The sequence below is a fragment of the Diceros bicornis genome, chromosome 1 (genome assembly GCF_020826845.1).
Source record: "Diceros bicornis minor isolate mBicDic1 chromosome 1, mDicBic1.mat.cur, whole genome shotgun sequence".
Lineage (NCBI taxonomy): Eukaryota > Metazoa > Chordata > Mammalia > Perissodactyla > Rhinocerotidae > Diceros > Diceros bicornis.
Window position 1 is genome coordinate 10,162,330 of NC_080740.1, and position 21,575 is coordinate 10,183,904.

Below are 21,575 nucleotides of genomic sequence, written 5' to 3' on the forward strand. Positions count from 1 at the left end.
GCTGGCGGGCTCGGCTCCTCCCTGGCGCCCCCCCCCGGGGGCCCGTCACTGTCCTCCCGGGGCGGCTGGCTGGCTGGGTGGGAGCTCGCAGAGCGGTGGACCCCTCTCCCCGGCTCCCCTCCCCCAGCCCCGTCGCCCCGCCCCCGCTGGGCTGGGCGGCGGGGTCAGGGCCGCGCGGAGCCGGGTGAGTATTCCCACCGCCTCGGCCGGCCGCCCCCCCCCCCCCCCCCCCCCCCGGCTTCCCGCACCGTGCTCGCCCCGCGCCGGGGTGGGGAGGGGGTGGGAACAGCCCGGCCGGGAACAAAGGCCGGGCGGCGGGGCTCCCGCCCGGGAGAGGCAGGCCCGGGCCGGCCTGTGGCGCGGGGGCGCACCTCGGGGAGGGGCCGGCGCGCCCGGGGGACTCGGCCCCGACGCGGGTCCCCGCCGCCGCGTGTCACCCCCTGCCAGGGACGGCGAGGCCTCGTCCGCGGCACCTCGACACAAAGCGTGTCGAACTGCTGGCGATTCCGATGGCCAGGGCCCACTGAGGGGGCTTCAGACTCGAATAACCTAACCTTTAGCCGACAGTTTTTTCCTCCCAAATGACCTATCATAGCATCTGAAGTCATGAATCGGGGGGTGGGGTGGGTAGAATAAAGGAATAGTTAACTGATTTATAGAAACACTTTTATGATGGTAAAAATTACGAACATCTCGGAAAAGGCAAAAGGTTAGCGACTGTCTTTTGGAAGTGAAAATGGAGCCTTGTCAAACAGGCCCACCTGAGGGTGAATTAATTTCTAGGGGACTATACTCGGGCTTGACAAGAGTATTGATTAGGGCCCAGGCTCTGCAGTTACATTTTTTTGCCTAATGGAGACTCAAATTACTCCTGACTGGGAGAGAAAATAGTTCTGAAGGTTGTGGTTTTATTGCCCTATTTCCAAGATTTTTATAATTTTTACCATTCAGCTTGCCCCTTCATTATGAGTTCAATAAATTTTTGCCACAGGCTCAACTTGTTTGTGTGAATCATGTTTATAATTTTTTTTTTTTAATTGCAGTTTGACAATGGCCTTCTCTGTTTAGTGGCAAAAGCTTAAATTTATACCTTTCAGGGTTGGAAAACATAGGTCCTGTGTACTCAACTGCATTATAGGACCTGAAGTAGCATCCTTCCTTCTTGCTTCTGAAGGGTCAAATATGGACAAGAGGAAACATTTACAAAATGAAAACTTGACCCCCAAAAATAAATGTAGAGTATTGAGAAATTCAAATTGAAGTCTTGCAATTACAAGGTTTAAAAATTGTTGTTATTGATATTTTAATTGAGGAAACTAGTGGAAACAGTTTCCACTCATTCTAGTTCTGAAAGGGATTCCTTTGGATATGGAATGTTACAAGATTATTTCCCCTCCCCCCTGTTTCTCCCCCTCCTCTTCCCTTCCTCCTTTTTAAGGAGAAGTTTCACGGAGATTTTGCTACATGATGAGGCAATCAAGTTGGGCATAATGTTTTGTGATGAATTATAAATTGATAGCAGTTCCTAATGCTTATACATTTCTGAGAAAGATAAGCAGCTCCTTAGGAAAAACAAGTAGGGTAAAGTTTATATAAGTAGATTGCTTATGACTGGGCTTGATTTGGTTATTAATATCTTTGAAACCTAGAGATGTGTTGGGGACCCTAGAGGCAGTGTTTGAATCATAAACATAATCAGGGAACCATAACAACAGCAAAGGGCCTTAGTGATTGGTATTATCCGTTGAAAACAGACGTCTTCAGGTGCCAAGCAGGCTGGGTATAAAACAATTGGAAAGGAGGGGAAAGGAGAATAAGCCCTACCTAAAAGCATCCAGATTAGGGAGAGGTTGCTGAAAACTATGCAGAACCAGAGGCTCCTTTAGTGCACCTGGCACCCCAGGCCTTGAAGTGCTTGGGCTCTTAGGTTTACAGGACCCAGGAAGAGCACTTACTAACAGAAATTTAGCTTTGAAATTAGGGTTATTTCATATAACTGTCAGGTAACAGCTTTCAGAGAAAACTTCATCATCTCTTCTGAGCTCAAGAACCTACAATGGGGGCCGGCCCCATGGTGTAGCTGTTAAGTGCGTGTGCTCCGCTGCTGGCCCTCTGGGTGCTGATCCCGGGTGCACACTGACGCACTACTTGTCAGGTGGTGCTGTGGCAGCGTCCCACATAAAGTGGAGGAAGATCAACACGGATGTTAGCCCAGGACCAGTCTTCCTCAGCAAAAAGAGGAGGATTGGCATGGGTGTTAGCTCAGGGCTGATCTTCCTCACAAAAAACAAACAAAAAAAGAACCTAACAATGGTTTCCTATTGCCCACTGTTTTAAATGGGACCTCTTTAGAGTTTTAAGGCTTTTTATAAACTGCCCCATTTTCCACCTCTGACCCCGCCCCCCTCCATTTTCCTGTGTTCCTTAGTCTATGCTCTCCACTCAGGCTCTTTACCATCTACTCTGCCTCATTTCAACCTGTTCCTAGCTTCCCTGCCCTCTCCCCCCAGCCCCTCCTCCTCAGCCTTGTATTCTCTTTCTACCTTTCAGTATCCTCTTATAATTCAAGGATTATCTGAAATGTAACTCCTCTAGGGCCCAGGCTCTGGTTCCAGACTACCTTAGGTAAAATTGCCACATTTAACAGCTGTGATACCTTGGACAAATTGCTTATCCTCTCTGTCCCAATTTCCTCATCTGTAAAATGGAGAAAATCATAGGAACTAGTTCATAGGGTTGCTGTTTTACTATCTTTTATTCTTTAATGTTCTTTTTAGTTTGAATCTTTTCTTACAAATTTGATTACAAACTGTTGGGGGCAAAGACCATATTTTATACTCTTTTTAAAAAATTTTTTCAAGTTCGCCCAGGCTGATTCTGGGGGCTCAGTGTAATATTTTTTTCTTCCTATATTATCTATTTTTCTATTCTTTCTGTTTTCCATTTTACTATACCCTATTTTGTTCTAAAAGTGTTTGAGGTAGCTCGTAAACTATATATACTATAATAACATTCAAAATAAATGTAAATCAGAATCATGAAAATATGAAGCTTGAACAGAAAGATGAAGTTGGGGTGTGTTATGTTGAAATATATACTATGAAAATTTGTACAGTTGTTAAAGGTGGGCTGCGGACTAAGTTCTGAGCTTCATGTTGGTCGAAGAAAGAAACATGCCTCTTGCTCAGGAAAAACACAGCTTCCTTGAAAGTAAATATTTGGTGAATGAAATGCAGGTTGTGATTGAATATTTCAGAGATACCCTAAGGTTAAGTTCTCTAGACTTCCTTAAGCCCTAACTACTTCCTAGTGTTTCTCAAAGGGGGTTCAGTTGGCATTTTTATGAGACTATCTCCAACAGCTATTTTTTTTTCTTTTTTTTAACCTAGCACACTCTTTTTCAGGCCCTGTCTTGCAGGAGGTCTTCCATCTTTTTTGGCATGCTTTTGTCTCCACTTGGTAGGTCCTTATTCAAATTTCAAAATTCAGTTCTTCAAGACCTGAATTCAAGTCTTCCAGACTCTCTTTTTTAGAGTCTTCTCTGATTTTCCCAGGAAAATTTTGATACTCCTTCCTATGATGACACACACAAGTGCTAGGATATTGTAGGTGCCGAGTGAATGAATGGAAAGCTTTTGGAAATAAGAAGGCAACATTAATCTAATGTAGTCTTTAATGAAGTCTTTGCAAGAAGAAAAATTTAAAGGGAATGTCTCTTCCATTACAAAAATGTCCAACTACATTTTTTTTTTCCAAAAAAAATAATGGCACTTGGTAGTGTATTTTACAAACACATTGCTCTATCATCTATATTCAGAATAGCACTGAGTCTGTAGCTTCTGATACAGTGTTGATCTTTTCTGTATCTTCTTCTTTGTTGAGTATCTTTGGCCAAGGTCGTGTGCCATTAGTTCCTGGTTCTGGCCTGATGAGCATATGTGCTGACTAGAGTTAGTTCTACTAGTCCCACTATTCAAAGGCAGAAAGAGAGTTGGATGCACCAGCTCAAATCATCACCAGTGGTGGAACAATTTCTCGTATGTGCTGGCAGAGAAGTCTTGTTTTATGTAAAAAAATGATAATCTTATAAAAGTAATAACACTGGTGTCAGAAAGATGTCATATAAATCTGTTGTTTGAATGGCAAAAGATCCAACGGGTGAATAGGCTTGAAAGTTGAGTTGAAAGGTACTGTGTAGAGGTAGAGATATGTAAAATAAATTTATTTAGAACTTTGAATTTTTCTTTTATTCATTACCACTTTTCTTTAATATCTGCAGTGTGCCTACCTCTGTTAGAGGTGCTGAGATACACAAGTGTAAGTCGGAAGTCCCCAGATGTTTAGACGTTGCTCTGTCAGCTTCCGGTGTTCCTTGCAGTGGAGGAGATGGTGGAGGCTACCCTGATTTTTGTTCCTTTGTAGGTAAACTGGTTTTTCTGTCTGCATCTTTGTTTTTCCTTTTTCTTTTTATTCTTTAAGATATTCTACTAGGCTGCCTCTAGGCATAGATTCCTTTCCAACAGTTTTCTCAGAAACATAATGAATCCTCTCAATTTACAGGAATAAATTTTTTTAATCTTTTTTTCCAGCTCAGGAACAGTTTTTCAATAGTATGTTTGCTTATGATTTCAGTTCAGAAATGCTAGTTATTTGTAGGTTGGATCTGTCTTCTTGTCCTATCAATTAATATGCATTGTTTTCATCTTGGTCCCTTTTCTTCTGTTTGAAGATCATCTCACACGTGTACGCTGAAATGCTAATGAGATTTTTTTCCAGCTTCTACACTTCTATTTGCCTCTCATGTAGAATTTAAGTCTCTACTGTTGTTAATGTTTGACTTTCCTTTCAGTTTTTTTCTTTTTAATCTCAGCTGTTGTTTTCTTCCTCATGTCTTGCTTTTAGAGGCTGTGTTCTTCTTTTTCCTTTTTCTTTTTCAATTGGGAATGTAAAGTAGATAATTTCTAAGTTTTTCTCCAGATTCCTGGTGTATGCCCACTATAGAAGCAAGCTCCCTCTTCCTCTTTATGGCAGTGCTCCTCTTTCTTATGGTGCAAGAGCTTCATCTTGGCCCCGTACTGTTACTGAATTTTTTGGTTTTCTTACCTTGACAGAAGAGGGACTTGTGTAGGGATGGTGTTGCTCACTCTTGCCAGAGCGAGCAAACGCCTTGCCTCCCCTACACTACACTGAGATGCTGGAGGACTCTTCTTCTCGGTGTTAGGTTGGAGACCAGGTTGATAGATGAAACCAAATTTATACAGGATAGCTCTTTCTGTACTCAGGAAAGGTCTTCCTTTCCTATTGTTTAATCTCTCGGTCCTGTGTCTGTAACAAGGGAAGTATTTTTGTGTGATTTGAAGTAGTTCATAGTTTTTTGTGGGAGAGGGGTAGTGGTGAGACTGTACTCTTCTGAGAGCTCACCCTGTCCCACAGCTACCTATTGATGACTTTACATCACAGTGTGCAATATTCCTCTTGACTTCACCTTCCACTTCTGGCCTTGAACATTATATTTTTGGGAGAGAACTGCCTTGAAAGAGAATTACCACTGGGCATTGGAAGCCAGTGGTGGAGGGCGCACCTCAGTCTCCTTTTTTTGAGGAAGATTGGCCCTGCGCTAACATCTGTTGTCAATCTTCCTCTTTTTTTCTTCCCAAAGCCCCAGTACATACTTGTGTATCATAGTTGTAGAGTTGTAGCTCTTCTGTGTGGGATGCTGCCTGAGCATGGCTTGATGAGAGGTGAGTAGGTCCGCGCCCACCATCCGAACCGGTGAACCCCAGGCTGCCAAAGCTGAACACGTGAACTTAACCGCTCCGCCACTGGGCCGGCCCCCAGGCTCTGTTTTTCTTAAGGAAGTATAGAATGGAGTGGAGTGAGATGCCGTCTCACTCTCTTCCCTATTGGACCTCCTGCTGCAGAGGTCATAGCAAGCACCAGCTACCAATAGAAATCCCTCAATTCCAGTCCAGGTATGATGTTGCATCCTGTTTAAACTTTGATTTGGAATATGTGTTTCAAAGTGGAGGCAAGGAGGGAGCACTGAGCCTGCTGGTCAGCTACTGTCAGACCAAGTTGACTTCCTCTCCTTTGCTGCTTCCCTTATGCCATTTATTGGATTATCTGAGCCATACCTGCTGTGGCATGCCAGCCCCACCCAGGCTGCCAAATGCCTTGAAATCCAGGCCTTTGACTAGCCCATCAAAATGATCCATTGTTTGTCTCAATGTTCTAGCATGAATTCTTCTGAAAAGTATCTCTGATGCTAATTAAACATGCTTGTTTTGGAGCCTTCAGATTCAGGTAATCTTTCTGGCCTGGGCCTAGGATTCCACATTTAAATTTGTGCCCTGAGAGCTTCTTTGCTCTCAAAAATTTGAGGACCACTGCCCAAGGACCCTGCTAGGTAAGTGATTAAACTAATCTAAATGAATTCAAGCCAAATTGTAATAAAGGTAATGGGTTGAGTTTACCTCACTAGCTAGTAATTGCATGCTTTTTTAGGAAAGTGTCTAAATGTAAAGTTATAGTAACGTGGAATTGTTGCAGGGAGGGACAAGTACAGAGGAAGTTGCCTAATTTTATTAGTTAAAAATGATCTTTAATGTTTAAACATGTGCATAGCATATTCTGTGATAATCACATTTTTGTAAATGATCTTAAGTTCTGAGGAAGTTTAGTTATATTTTTTAAAGTGTTTTAGTCTCATTATGACTCTGATACACATTGATTTATAGATTCATCAAAAAAAAGTCTCTGATCAAAAAAAAAAAGAACCAGTTCCCCACACATTAGATTAAAAATCATATAAAAAATGTGGAGAGTGGTAGTGAAAAAATTGTTTTTAATTAAAAAGGATCATTTGCACAATGATTATACACAGATTAGAATTCACTGGAGCTGCTTTTCTGAAAATATATATTTAGTAGCAGCAGAATAAGCTTCTTCACACTGTCTAGTCTGAGGGCTAACCTATAGTTTAGAAAGACTGCTTTCATTGGGTGGGGAAAAAATTATTCTGTCTTTCCAATCTTTAGCTTCTGCTGAAGCCGTTATAAAAGGGTTCTGATTGAGCTTAAAAAAAAAAAAATCAAACAACTGCTCAGCTAGAGTGAGACTCAAGCAAAATAGATGTATTAACAACTTGTACTTTATGACACGAAAGAGCTCTGACTTGTTTCTAACTTTTGCTTATAATAAGAAACGAGAGGTTCATTGTTTAGGATGAGATGAGAATTGGAATTCCCCTTTTTACTGAGAGTTCACCTGTGTTCTGTTGTCACCTCTGGTCTAAAAAGATAACTTAAGTCTGGCAATAGGCAGTTCACACGTCTAAGGTTTTTCATTGACAAAATAGGGATTATTCTTGCCATTATTGCTCAATAAGCTGTAGTTGTGGTTATTTCTATTTTTTGACCATATTTTCAGCCACCTCATAAATGGAAGTTCTAAGATTCTAATTTCTGCCTGTACTAGTCTATGAACTTGGTAGAGGCTCAGAGAGTATTACAACTTGAAAAGTGTGTATAAAAATGTGTTGTATTATATTTTCATTTGTAGTGAGTTGAAATATTCTCACTTGAGCAAAGAGACAATAATTCAGTGATATTATGGCACATTATGATGATTCAAATTGAGATGGATATCCTTTTAATATAGTATATTTCCTAATTTTGTAATCAAGCCGTTTGTATTATTCTATGTAACATCCTTCAGCAAAGCCCAGTCCTTAGGTAATTTTAAAAGTATTCAACCAAATATTAATTAGTGCTTTGATGTTCAGTCATCTTGCTAGTGGCACAGTGCTGTTAATTAGATAAACTATGGCTATTGAGTAAAATTTTATGTTTCAACTAACATTTTGAATAGTTCAGTAAAGCTCAAGTAATTGGAGGGCTTAGGGAATGGGGCGTTTTTGGTTAGTTCAATTTTGTTATTAAGAGTTTGTTTGGAATTTATAAAATATTCCAAAATATATTAGTATTCTTTATGAAGTAAATTCAATTTTTCTTTGATTTAGTATCTCAATATATGTAGGGTGATCATATAGTTGGAAAAACTATTTCTCTGACGGCTCCATTTTGGGCTCCCTGTTCTAGTTCTGCATCCGTTCCTTGAGTGATCAAATGTGTTGTTATCATCTATGTAATGTGGATTTAGAATCAATATATCTAGGCCAGATTTCTTCCTTCTAACTTCCAGAGCCATCTCAGAATGCCTCCTAGTCTTCTTCACTTGGGTATTCCACAGGCATCTCAAACTCAAAATCAGTGTGGCTGAACCAAACCCCTCTCCCTCCCGACACCTGCTCTTCCTCCAGAGATCTCTTTCAGTCAGTACACTGTACCACCTAAGGCAAAAAGCTGGGAATCTTCTTGAATCTTCTCTCTCACCTGTCCCTCACATACCAAGATCCTCCAGTTGTTGTAATGAGTATACTTTCACAATGTCTTTTGAATCCTTCCCTCTTCCACCCTACTGCCAATCTTTAGCTCTGTTTAGCATCATTATGTCTCTCCCGGATTATTGTAGGAGGCTTTTCACTGGTCTTCATCCAGTTCTGCAGGACCTGTAGGCTCCACTGGAAGCCAGAATGCAAATCTGATCAGTTCACTCCCACTTTCAAAACCCTTTCGAGCCCTCAGGTTACAGGCCCTCCTGTCTTCATCAGCAGCGCTGGATAGTTCTCCTAATACCCTCCCTCTACCTCTATATTTCAGTCAAACAAGAGTTCTTCAATTACTTTCAAGACCTTTTCTTATATTCAGACTTTTGCACATTCTGTTCCCTTTACCTGCCTCCTTTTGCTAAGTTAGCTCCTGTTCTTCCTGTTAGTGTCTTCTTAGATGTCACATTCTCAGCTTGTGTCTGCAATAAGCACCTTATTAACCAGGATTCTGTGTGTAACCTGGAGATCTCACTTACATCCCTGAAGCACTTGACAACCACTGCAGCAGAAGCCCCTGCAGTTTATCGTCTCTTCTGTAGTTACATTCCTGTACTTGGTGCTTTCTCTTTCCAAACCTGTTCTCCACTGTTCCCCCACCCTCTCACATTTCCCATTGTGACCTCAGGAGCACACATCCACAGTAAACAAACTTACCTGAACCCTTAACCCATTATTTCTCTTATTACATTCTGTAGAGTAAGTTGTTAAAAAGTTTTTCCGAGGAAAAGAATTCTATGGTCAAAAGAGTTGGGAACCCTGAGTTAATAGTTTCCCACCACAATGTGCATTGTGAATCTCCGGGGTGGGGGTGGTGAGTGGATATAGTGTGGATTGGTTTCCACACTTACATCTAACATGACGTTAACATCTTCACAGATTAGTGTTTCTGTCAACTAATTTTAAAGGAAACTTGGCTTAAGAAAAAGTACTGAAGCCCTTTGGGTGGAAGCTGCTTTTTCTTCCACCCTTTAAGGCCCAGAGTATGGAGATTGCTGGCAGCCCCCACTTCCCCAGAGTCAGTTTTAGGTCACTGCTTCTCCGGCATCATGTAAATATCCCTGCTCCTTTGAGGCTCGTGGTATTGAGCTCTGCCAGATATCAAGGCAAGGTAGGTTTTTGTCACATACTGTCCCTGTCCTCTGGTGGTGGCTGCCTTTAGCGCCATCTTGAGAAGGAATCCAAGGCTGTGTTCTGCTTCATCAGGAGCGCGTGTATTGGTTTATGAGTGATTGTTCTCCACGGACTTGGCATTTTATATCATATATCACTTACCATCTCTGTGCCTTTCCATCTTCCACTGTTTACCCTTTGTCATTTACAAATCTCCCACTTAATCTTTGATATTCTTTAAAGAGCTCTCTGCTCCCACCAACTCGCAGGATAATCCTAAGTGACTTCAATGTCTATGTAGAAAACAGCAAACATTATAATTCTCATAGTTTTTAAAACTTCCTGAGTCCCAGCGACCTTCATCTCCAAGCTACTTTACATACTCACTTCCATGGCCACAGCTGAGACTTGGTCAAGTTCTGAAATCTCATGGCCTTCCCATTCTTCCATTTCCTTCCTTTCACTATAGTTGTTCTTAGCCTTTTTTGATATCTATTATTCCTTGATATTGCCTTATTTTCCCAGCTCCTTCAGCCTTCGCTTGGCGTCTTTTCCCTTCCCACCTAATCTGGACCTCTGAGGTATTCTCAATAGCATATTCTGTTCCCTCTTCCATCCTTGTCCTTCCACTGAATCATCCCAGCAAAACTTCTGCTTTGCATGTGTGGTCAGTGCAGCCCTCTCTGCTGGTCCCCACTCTTGGGGAGCTGAGCACTGCTGAAGGCAATTACAACACCTCACAGAGTGTTGCACTACAAATCAGGCTCTCCAGCCTGTGCTGGACCTTCCCTTCTGTCTGCTCATCTTTAAATGCTGTCCTCTCATTCCTCTCACCAGCAATTCCAAATCTGTACAAGTTTTCTCAAACACTCTCCTTCCATCCCTAGCCTCTCACCGTGTAGCGCATCCTGCCTGCCCCTGCATCACAAATTCTTGTGACCATCAGACTTTGTGTTCCTTAACTTTGGGTCCCCTTTGGAAAACTGCTTTAAATTTTATATGCATCCTCAAATGCCTTTCCTCCAGTTGACGGGGGTAAGGGGTCTATTGTGTTGTTCAAATCCATCCTCCTATGCTGTTGACCACGTCTCTTCCTGACCCACTTAGGATATTGCTTCATGAGTCACTTTCTTTCTTTGGGATTTTCAATTTTTCTCTCTCTACCGCCTCCCTTTGCTCAGCTTAAACATATCCTTCCTTAAACCTGTGTGCTGCTTCTGTTACCAATTTGTATGTATGTTTCAATCAAGCTTTTTGAAAAAGTAGTCTACAGAGTTTTCACTGTTTCCTTTTAGATTTCTCCTTAGCCCACCACAACCTTCTTTCTCTCTTCCCTCCTGCTGAAACTGCTCTCTCAGGCACCAATGACAGCTTCATTGTCGGGGTCCATGGTTGATTTCAGTCCTTTTCTTGATGGGCCCTTCTTTTGTTTTGACACAGTTATTTATTGGTTATTCTCTACTCCCTTGAAACCTTCATCCCTGGGCTCCATGGCACTACTCCTGCTAGGATCTCCTCCTAATGCTTGACTCCTTATTCTCTAGCTCTTGTGTTGGTTCCTCTTCCTCTAGAGGTTCTTTAAATGCTGGGGTCTGAAGGTTTCTTTCTCAACCCACTGCTCTTCTCACTATGTATAGAAGTTCCTAACTTTTTGGTTAAGACCCTTTAAACAATTTGTTGAAAATTATAGAATCTTACCCCACTAAATATAGATAGGCACATACATATGGAATTTAGTGTAAACTTTCGTGATCCACCAAAAGCCATATTAAGAATCTGCTATATGCATTCCCTCATGGTTTCATTTGTCTCTTTCAAACAGATGACTTCCAAATCTCTTAAATCAATCTTGTCTTCTCTCTGTAATTTAAGATGCTTATTCTTTTGCTCTCTCTTGTTGCCTGGGTTCAGATCCTCTTGACCTCTCACCCAGACCATTGCAACAGCTTCTCTGACTCCTCTCCCTGCCTTCAGGCTTGTGCCCCTCAGATCCATCCTCCACAGAGGCTCCAATGATGTATTATTCTAACCTTTTCAGCTCCAAAGTCTGATTCTCTATATCCTATGGAAACAGTTCAAACTCTTGTATGGTACATGCCCTCCCATACCATCCCTCCTTTGTAAGGGACCCTTCTTGTGCCCACTATAATCTGTGCATATCTTCATTATTGTGCATCCTTTAAATAGAAGTCGTCTTTTCCAATGCTATCAATATTGAGAGTTGAGCAGTTAATTGAAGAAGTTGATTAAAGCTAGAGTTAAAAAGAGATAATATATGCATACTTAAAACATTTTATTTCAACTTAAAATGTATAAAGACAGTCATTTGCCAATTTTTTCATATATGACCAAGGCATTTTCTTTGAGTGTGGGTACTTGATTGGAATTCGTTGTTCATTCTTGATGAAACTGAACCAAGAATGCATCCTCTAGATTTTTGGTTTAAATAGAAGTTTTGGTTTAAATGAAAGAACTCCAGCCACTTGTGCAGCAATCTGAGTGCAAGATCCTAGATTTTTATGATTTTTTCCCCCCACCAATCTTTTCAGTTGCATTGTCCATACCTAGTTCCATAGCAATTTGTTTTTCTTATGGAGGCTTACGTTTATAAAGTCTTTCCAAGGCATTAAATCATAGAAATAACAGTTGTCTTTTTTTAACTTATATTTTATTGGTGTGGTTTGCACTGCATTTAATTAAAGTATGTATTTATAATACAAGAATGTGGTTTGTGAACATACCCTCAACTGATGGGAGTAGAGGTGCTTCATGGTCACTATGCTGTAGACATTAGTCATTTTGGAATGGACATCGTGTCGATTGATCTGGCAAAGTTGGTTGAATGGAGGTTCGTTAAGAGAGTTTCTACTGTAATTATTTTTATTGCTTATCTCCCTTTGTTACAATATGAGTTCTTACAAGGCAAGGACTATACATTTTTTTCATTTTTGTACATCTAACCTTCACCTATGCACAGTGCCTACTACTTAGTAGATATCCAACATATATTTGTTGGATGAATGAACAAATTCTTGTATAGGTCATACTAAATTTGAATAGTCAGAAAGAACACTGGACCCCTGGGAGTCAGCTAGTATAGACAGATCATTGGCCCTGGAGCCAAGCTGGGGTTTGAATCCTTTCTTGTTTGCATTCTTGAGCAGGTTGCTTTCTCTTTTTCTGTTTGAGGGATGGTGATAACAACAACCTTTGGGTTGTGTGCGGATTAAATGGGAATGTGAAGTGTTTAGCATAGTGCTTGACATAGTTAGCAGTCAACAAGTGCTAATTGTCCTGATAATGCTTTTCATGAATGAGGAGAATGAGGGAACTCACTTGGTCTAACTTTTCTCTTCGAGAGACTTGAACAACATAATCTGTGAGTTTCCTTCCAGCTCTAAAACTCTCTTTTTATAAACAATGTCTCATATTTTTGGATACTTTTATATAACAAATATGTGAGTATTCCTTGATTTGTCACATTTGTAGACTCAATAAAGCAGGTAATTAATTGGTTGATCATAACCTTACACCTTGAAAAACAAATACTTCCAGGCTATGGAACATCATTTGTTAGTGAGTTGAACTCTATGAAAGTGTGAAGAACAGCTCAGCTCCACTAATCACTGTCACACTATCTACATAAGAGCTGAGGTAGGAGGGAGAGAAGGAAATTCTGAGGAGATTGGTTGGAAGCATTAGCTTAGAAGAAGTGAGATAAAATTAAGCTCTTGAAATGAAATTTATGGGCAAACTAAATTTTTTGAACTATAGATGTGTATTTTTTGTAAATCTAGGTTTTGGGTTTCATGTTGATTATATGTTCTTCCTAATTAAAAATGGGCGTAGGGTGAGAAAGATGGAAACAAAACACTTTTTTGGAATGGCTCTGAGGTTATTTTCCGTTATACATCCCCAACTTGGTTTGTTTAAAGAAATAAGTGAATTAGCAGAACTCCTTTCAGTATTCATTCTACAGCTATTGCTAATATTTAGTTTTTATGTTGCAGTTATCATTTAGTATGGAAGAAGATGAGTTCTTTGGAGAAAAAACATTCCAGCGTTATTGTGCAGAATTCATTAAACATTCACAGCAGATAGGTGATGGTTGGGAATGGAGAACTTCAAAGGTAAGAACAAAAATTTTTATTTCCTATTTCAATGGAGGGGTTTTTTGCCATGTAAAAACCTCAGTAATTGAAACTAATGTATGAAAGCTAATTTGATTTAGTAAAAGGCTTAAATTGAAAAATGTTTTAAAACAGATGTCCATTTTATTACTTCAACTATATATACTCATTATAATTAGGCTAATGAAGTATTATCTAGAAAAGTCCTTAGGTGACCTGCTTTAATTTAATAGATAAGAATGCTTAGCATATTAATTATCTGAATGTAAACAGATGCTTCTGTGGTGCTGCCAGCCATTTGTTTACACTATTAATTTTCTTAGGAAACTACTTTTGTCCGGAGAGTCGAAAGATAATCCTGAAACCAAGCCATAGTCAAACAATCACAAATTCTGAAATATTGAGAACTGTATTAATTGAAAATTTCTTAATAATGTAAACATATTCCAAAACATTCTTTCTTTTGGTTCTATTCAGTAATAATAACATAAAAGGTCTATGTACTCATTTATTTCCACACATTCATTTAGTAAGGTTCTCTGCCAAAAGCTCTCTAAGAGTTCCTTGAAATCCCTTTCTTAGAGAATAAGTGAGTTTTCTCTACTTGACATCGTATCTGATTCCTGAAAAAGTGATGAATCCTGTTCTCTGCTGATTGGCTGTTTCCTATATGAACTCTGAGAAATGTGAACAGTTTTGAGCTGATTTCTGGGATTCAGCACTAGGCCGTGGAAATGCCTAACCTTGATTGGGTCCAGGGTCACTGAGGAGAGAAGCCATGGTTTCCTCCTGGGTCATATGCCAGCTAAGCTTTGACGGGGGGCTCATGGGAGAGTTCCAAAGTGTAGGGTCAATTTCTTGTGGTAGATTCCAGCCCCACTCTCTCAGGTAGTGATTGGATAATTCATAAGACCCTATGGCATCTCCTGCTCCAGGATAACATGACCTGACTAGCACCTTTTATTAATTTTATTCCTTAGTGCCTTATAATTTTGTTTTCTATTGTGTTTAAAATTTTATTCATCTTATTTATTCTATGATTATTATTGACATATAAAAGAACTGCTAATTTTTGTATATTAATTTTATAACCATTTAGTCACCTTACTGAATTCTCCTTTTAGTTTTCATAGTTTTCCAGTGATTTCTCTTGTGTTCTCTAAGTAGAGTGAGGTCATCCTGCAAATTAGGAGTTTTTTGTTGCCTTTTTTGTAATATTTCTCTATTATTTTATGAATTGAGTAGAAAAATGTTAAGTAATAGTAATAACAGGTCTCCTTGTCTTCATCCTGACTAATGTTAATGCTTCTGATATAAAATGATTAAATAAAATGTTGGTTGTTTATTCATTGAATGAATATAGGTTTCTGACCCCTTTTGATCTGTAATAATTTGCATGGTTGTTCCTTGGGAACTTGCCCTTTTCACTAGGTTTTTAAAACAAGAATTTTTCTTTTATCTTGAGCTAGAGGTGGGATAATAGAGATTCCTGTTACCATTTTCAGTGACCTAGTAGAATGGGGGAGGGAAGCTTAGGGAGGGAGCTGGGACTGTGTGTGTGTGTGTGTGTGTGTGTGTGTGTGTGTTTTGGGGGCATTGGGGAAGATCTGCAGGAGGGAAATTATATTGCTCAGAAATTTCTGCACTGAATTTGTTGAAACTAGCACCCCAAGAACCAGTTTCCAGGATTTGTTTTTATTCTTGGTCTGGCCTCTGCTGCAGGGATGGGTATGGCTAAGTCTAGCTTCTTGTTTGCTGCCACTGCCTGCTGAGTTGGGAAAGTTCCCTATCCTTTGGAGTGAGAATTGTACCTCTAATTAAGGACAGTTCTCTTTAACATGGGGTGAGCCCACAGATAGTACCAAAACAAAACAAAACGCTATTCAGAAAAAATCTCTACAGCCTTAGGGCAAGGACTGCAAACTCGAAAGTCTGTGGAGAACGGGCATGGCCATGTAAGTGGGTAAAGGTGCCAGGGACAAGACAATATGGACACTGAGTCCTGTGGCCTGCGGCTGACCAGAGTGCTTGGCCTGCTGCCAGGTTGGAAACATGGGCCTGAGGGTTACCAGATCTTCCAATAAAAGTAAAAAAGATTTTGGGAGAGAAATCTCTAAATTTTTAAGTGTTGGCAACAAATTAAAAAAGATATTTTTCAATCACCTTGAGGACCAAACCTAACATGACAGTGACACATAATATGTGGGCTGTGTGTGATGGCTTCTGGGACTGAGTGTCTTCGTGGTACGACTGTGGGCTCTCACCCAGCCCTGCCTCAGTGCCTGCTGTGGATCTGAATTCGTAAAAAGGGCTCCAGGCAAAGCAGATCCCTCTCTTCTGAATTTTTGGGATGTTAGTATTGTTGCTACTTGATTTCTGCAGTCCTGTACCACTTTTATGAAGGAAATTGTGACTCAGTCACCTGGTTATTTCCCTCAAACCATCCATTTGTATTATATCTGAGTCTTTTTGTGGGACTGTTTGGAGACAATACTTATACTATTGTTTCACTTTTTAGGCTCCATAAATTTATTTTTATTTTATTTAAAAGTAGTTGTATTGAAATATAACTGGCAAACAATAAACTGCACATGTTTAAAGTGTACAATTTGATAAGTTTTGACATATGTATAGACCTGTGACCCTTCACTACAATGAAGATAGTGAACATATCCACCACCTCCAAAAGGTTCCTTGTCCGCCTTTGTAAGGCCTCCCTTTGCGCCTTCCTGCCCCTGAAAGTCATTTTTAAAGAGAATCTTGTTTATCCCTATATAGAGAGCCTCCTTTAAAGAGTACACGTAATGTCACTCACACTTCCAGGTTTGTTCATAAATTGCTTTGGCATCATCTATTTTATTTTTTAATTTTAAAAGAATTGTGACAATATTTAGAGAATTGGTATAATCCAACTTTATAGATAAGGCAAAACATCATTTTTCCTGCAAAGTTGATGAGAAAAGCAAAGTGAATTAATGAAGTGTAAATAATTTAAAAATTTTAAAAGAAAACAGTGTCTTAAAGTAGTCAAAACTTTAGTCCTGATTTTTCATCTGTAGGTATGCAGAATAGGGAAAATACTTCTAAATCAATATTTTTCAGTGGGGCTGGATGCTCTTGGCATCTGGGCAGGACAGTTCTTGGTCCCCTACCCCCAACATTTCCAAATCCCTCAGGCAGGTGGTACTCTTGTTGAGAGCCATTGCTTAACATGATGGCCTGCCAGATATTAAAAATAGTGGTTAAGAGCATGGGCTTCAGTATTAGATAGACCCAGGTACTAATCCTTGCTTTACTATTTACTAGCTGGATTTTGGACAAGTTATTTAATGTCTCCCAAACTTCATTTTCTTTATCTACAAAATAGGAATAACAATAATACTCACCTAACATGGTTATTGTGTAGGTTAAATGAGATTTGCATTCAAAGAGTTTAACACAATTTCTGGCACATGGAAAGCTATACTATGGTTACAGGTTGGTTGTTTGAAATGTTCTGTGTCTTTTATTATAAAAATAGTGCTATAAATGAAATTGTAGTTGGGTTTTCAGAAAACACAATGAAAGTCTGTTTAGTACCAAATATACCATACTGGTCTGTAGTGTATTATTCTGAGTTCTCAGGATAAGAAGGGAGAGCAGAAGATGGCGAATAACAATGAATGCAATTATTTGAAAGAAATTGAATATCTTAAAAACCGATGAGTTCATAATGTTAGTGAGAGAATGAGAGACAGAGAGAGAGAGAGAGACAGAGACAGACACAGAGACAAAAACAGAGACAGGAAGGGAAAATAGGAAGAGAGAGTGGAGCAGAACATCTCCAAACCTAACTCATTGAATATCATTGGGAGTATCTGGGACGTCAACTTCTTGGTCTGAAAATTGTTAGTCAAGAGGAAAGAAATAAGCATTTATCCTATTTTTCCTATATGAACTATATCTCATGGTAACCAAAAAGCCTAATTTGATAAGGGGAGGTTTTTTTTTCTCCCAAAATTCCATCTAATAAACATAGAAAGGATGGTAGAATTAGAAAATCACCACTTTTCAATCCCCAGTGAAATGAGTTAGGCAACAATAATCAGTGGATGAACTCGATGAAAGGTTGATAGGGAATTTACAAAGGAGGGGTTGAGCTATCATCACCTGAATCTAGCAATCAATCTTGGCATTACTAAAAATAGAGCATCCAGATATTATATACTTTCTGAAATTTTATAACATGAATCGCAGAGCACAATCTATGAAATATCCTTCTTGTCCAAAAAGTTAAACCTGAATAGAATCAATTAAGGAAGTCAAATGATAGAAGACCAAGTTAATTGATACCACAGGAAGCAAATAGAAAAAAATCCAGAAATCTAAAGGACAACTGACCCAATTTCCTTAAAAGGTTAATGGTAGGGTAAAGAAGTGCGGAGGAGGACTGTGTCTCTGAATATCTAGGATTAAGGACCAAATTTCTTTTGTTTTTCTTTTTTTGATATCCTTTTGGGGCAGTGACCAGTAAGTGGTCCCAGTGCTCAGGACTAGTGTGCAACTCAGGTTGTATGTGACTCAGCATGGGAGGGTGACGGCCGCCAGCCTAGTTCAGGGAGATGGGTCCACTGACCATGCACTTGGATGTTTTGACGGTGTCAACTTGCTATGAAAGTTTCTAAGTCCTCACTTTATTTTTCTGAATTTATCTTATTGACCTGTAATAAAGAGTTTGAGGATTGATAACAGTTTTTGGACTGGTAACAATTAGTTCTGGAACTGGCACCAGTTCAGATCAGACTTCGAGTGGCACTATGCTAGATTAAAAGAAATCTAAGAGACGTAACCTAATGTAATGTGTGGACCTTTTTGGATCCCGACTCAAACAAATCAACTGTAAAGGGACATTTTTTGAGACAGTTGGGGATATTTGATTATGGACTAAGATAAGGTATAAAATGATACCAAGGAGTTTAGCAAAGAAAAAAACAAACCCATCAGGGATAGATGAAGCAAATGGGGCAAAATCTTGATAGGTATTGAATATGGGTAATATGTACATAGGTTTGATTTTGGTGCTATTCTCTCTACTTTTACGTATGTTACATATATGCTTCCTTTTCTTCTATCTTGTCGCAATTTACTCTTTACCGTAAACTTTATTCATAATTACACGTGTTCTTAGCCTTATATTAGATTCAGACCCCGTTTGGGAATTTCTGCAGAGTTTAAAACTTCAAAGCAACTTGCCTTTACATTTTTTTCTTTTGTTTTTGTGTTTTTGCTTACTAGATATGAGTACATTGCTTTAGGACCTCAGTTCTGTGATTCAACATTTCACAGGTTATTGATAAAATAATTTCCTATAGGTTTTTCTCTCCCTTTTTAATAGCAGAAACAGGAAGAGAGAACATTCAGGTACTGTAGACAAAATAGTCTACTAATCTTGAGATTAGATTTTATATAATTAATACTAGATCATTTTATGTGTTATTCTTAAAGAAAAATTAAAGCCCCCGCCTCCTGTTAATCCCTCTCTCTTCAGTTAAACCTACTTGATTATATTTTGAAATTTACATAACAACACACTAGAAATATTTTGATTACTTCCTTTAAAGCTTAGGAACTGCTTATTGAAAGGGCTTATTTTCCAATTTCTAGAGTAAAATTTTTAAATTTCATTTTATTCTTAGAAATTTAAGCTGATTTTTTAATTCCTTCCTTCCAGTAGTCTTTCTCTGGTTAATTCACGTTGCTTTTCTTAAAACCCTTCACCATCATGCTAATTACATCAAATTCATTTTTTAAAAATAGATTCTAAAATATTTCCGTAGTTTACTTAATTCAATTTTTTAACAGTATCTTAGTAAAAAACCCACTTTACCTTTCCCATCAATATTGCTGCTCTGCTGAATGTCACACCTTGTTTTCTCACACAGCTATTTTATGTTTAATGTTTTATTATGAAAATTTTCAGGCATACAAAAGTAAAGAGAATAGTATAATGAATTCCCATGTACCTATCACTTAGCTCCCACAATTACTAGCTCACAGCCAGGAACATACTGTTTTAAAGCATCTGTGGTATATATGAAATGACATAATGTATTTCAATTTAATTAACTTGGCTTTCCTTTTTTCACCCCATATGTCTTAAAATTATAGGTTCTTCAAATGCACTCTAAATTTATTCATCATTATATATTAAAATTAATGAATGAACTCAGGAAAAGACCCAAAGACATAAAATATTATTTCTACAAATTTTTATTTATATTTAAAATTATGGTAAAATACACATAAAATTTACTCTCTTAACCATTTTTAACTGTACACATCAGTAGAGTGAAGTATATTTTCATTGTTTTGCAACCAAGTTCCAGAACTCTTTTGGTCTTGCAATTTTGAAACTTTGTCGCTATTAAACACTAACTCCTCATTCCCAACTCTCCTGCCCCTGGCAGCCTCCCTTCTATTTTCTGTCTCTATGAATTTGACGACTCTAGGTATCTCATATAAGTGGAATAATTCAGTATTTTTCTTTTTATGACTGGCTTATTTCACTTAGCATAATGTCTTCCAAGGTCATCCATTATTTTTACAAATTTTGATTTAGGATTTTATGAAGTAGAGAGCTGAACAGAGCATTGGGAGTGAATTTCTGTTAGATGATGACATCTTGAATTATACAGCCTCATTTTATTAAGAGATTTTATTTGTTTTATTTCAAAGCACAACTTTATTAAAGAGGATTAAAAATGCTTTCCATGTGTATCCAGCAAGGCTAGTTCTTCACCATGTCTCAGATTTGCTGATAATATGTAAACCCAACTGGATATTTTTGTCAGAAACATAATCAAATTAGAGAGTAAATAATGGAATTAATGTTTTAAATATAGCTACTTTACTTTGCCACCCATTCGTTTTTGTGGTTTTATACATTGAATTGTTGGAAGAGATGATTTTTATTTCAAAGGTGAAATAGTAAATATCCACTTAAATTTTTCAGTCTCTATGTACACAATATGCTTAGATAGATTCTTTGCTAAAATTTAGTGACAATTTTAAGGTTTACAAAAAGAGTAGACACTTCCCATAGGTTTCTTAGGTATAATGTTGCTTTATGTAACAAATAAATACATTTGTTGGTTTGAAATACTTAATTTTTGCTTAATTTTTATTCTTCTTCCCCAGTTTACTTAAAAATTTTTTATATATCCCTATATTAATAGTCCTTTTTAGGAGGGTTGTGAGCATGTTACTTCTATTAGTTTTAGTGTAATGCTGTATTTGTTTAAGCCATGTACTGTGAGTTAATGAAATATTATTTCTGGCCCCACACGTCACTAGATAAAGATTAAATATATTGCATTCATAAAGTCTCTTGATCAAACTAAAGTAGATTTTTCTCTTTTTTTAGTTTATCTTTGGAGATTAGGAGAAAAATGCACTTGGAGCAGCATGCTGTTTTTATAATAAACATTGAGTCATAGTCAGTTACACTAGATTTGTTCATTCATAATTTATTGTCTGTTATGATATGATTTGTCACTTAAGCATATGCAAATCTTAAGCAATCATTTCAAGAACAGGTTGTATCACTCGTGAATTAAATATTTTTGAACACCATTTTTAAAAATTATCAAGAGTATCAGAGAAAGGAAAGCTATAATACTTTACAAATTTATAAATTAAAATTTAAATGATAGTTATTGTGCTTTAACAATTTTTAAAATGTGCTTTTAACACATTTAACAATTAAAAGTACATTTTTGGCTAACAGTGATGTTTGGGTTCACTGGGCTAGCTGACAGGCCATATTTCAAAAAGCCTTGTAGGGAGTTATCTTTACACCGGTGGGTTTATCAAGCCCAGGATCTGACTCTCGGGTTCAGATGGAATGG

The 21,575-nt window shown here is 38.5% G+C and overlaps 1 protein-coding gene across 5 annotated transcripts in view; it reads left to right on the top strand.

Annotated features, from left to right (window-relative positions):
• ATG10 (autophagy related 10) overlaps window positions 1–21,575 on the top strand; it is a 219,164-nt gene that overhangs the window by 13,214 nt on the left and 184,375 nt on the right. For 2 of the 5 annotated variants that reach the window (XM_058524678.1, XM_058524873.1), the window contains exons 1-2: window positions 2,926–6,406; window positions 13,570–13,689. In XM_058524678.1, coding sequence (XP_058380661.1) covers window positions 13,582–13,689 — 108 coding nt within the window. In that variant the 5' untranslated portion in view covers window positions 2,926–6,406; window positions 13,570–13,581. Of the gene's footprint in view, window positions 1–139; window positions 185–2,925; window positions 6,407–12,447; window positions 12,939–13,569; window positions 13,690–21,575 lie in introns of those variants that run through there. The other 3 variants (XM_058524733.1, XM_058524789.1, XM_058524837.1) reach the window with 3 other exon arrangements.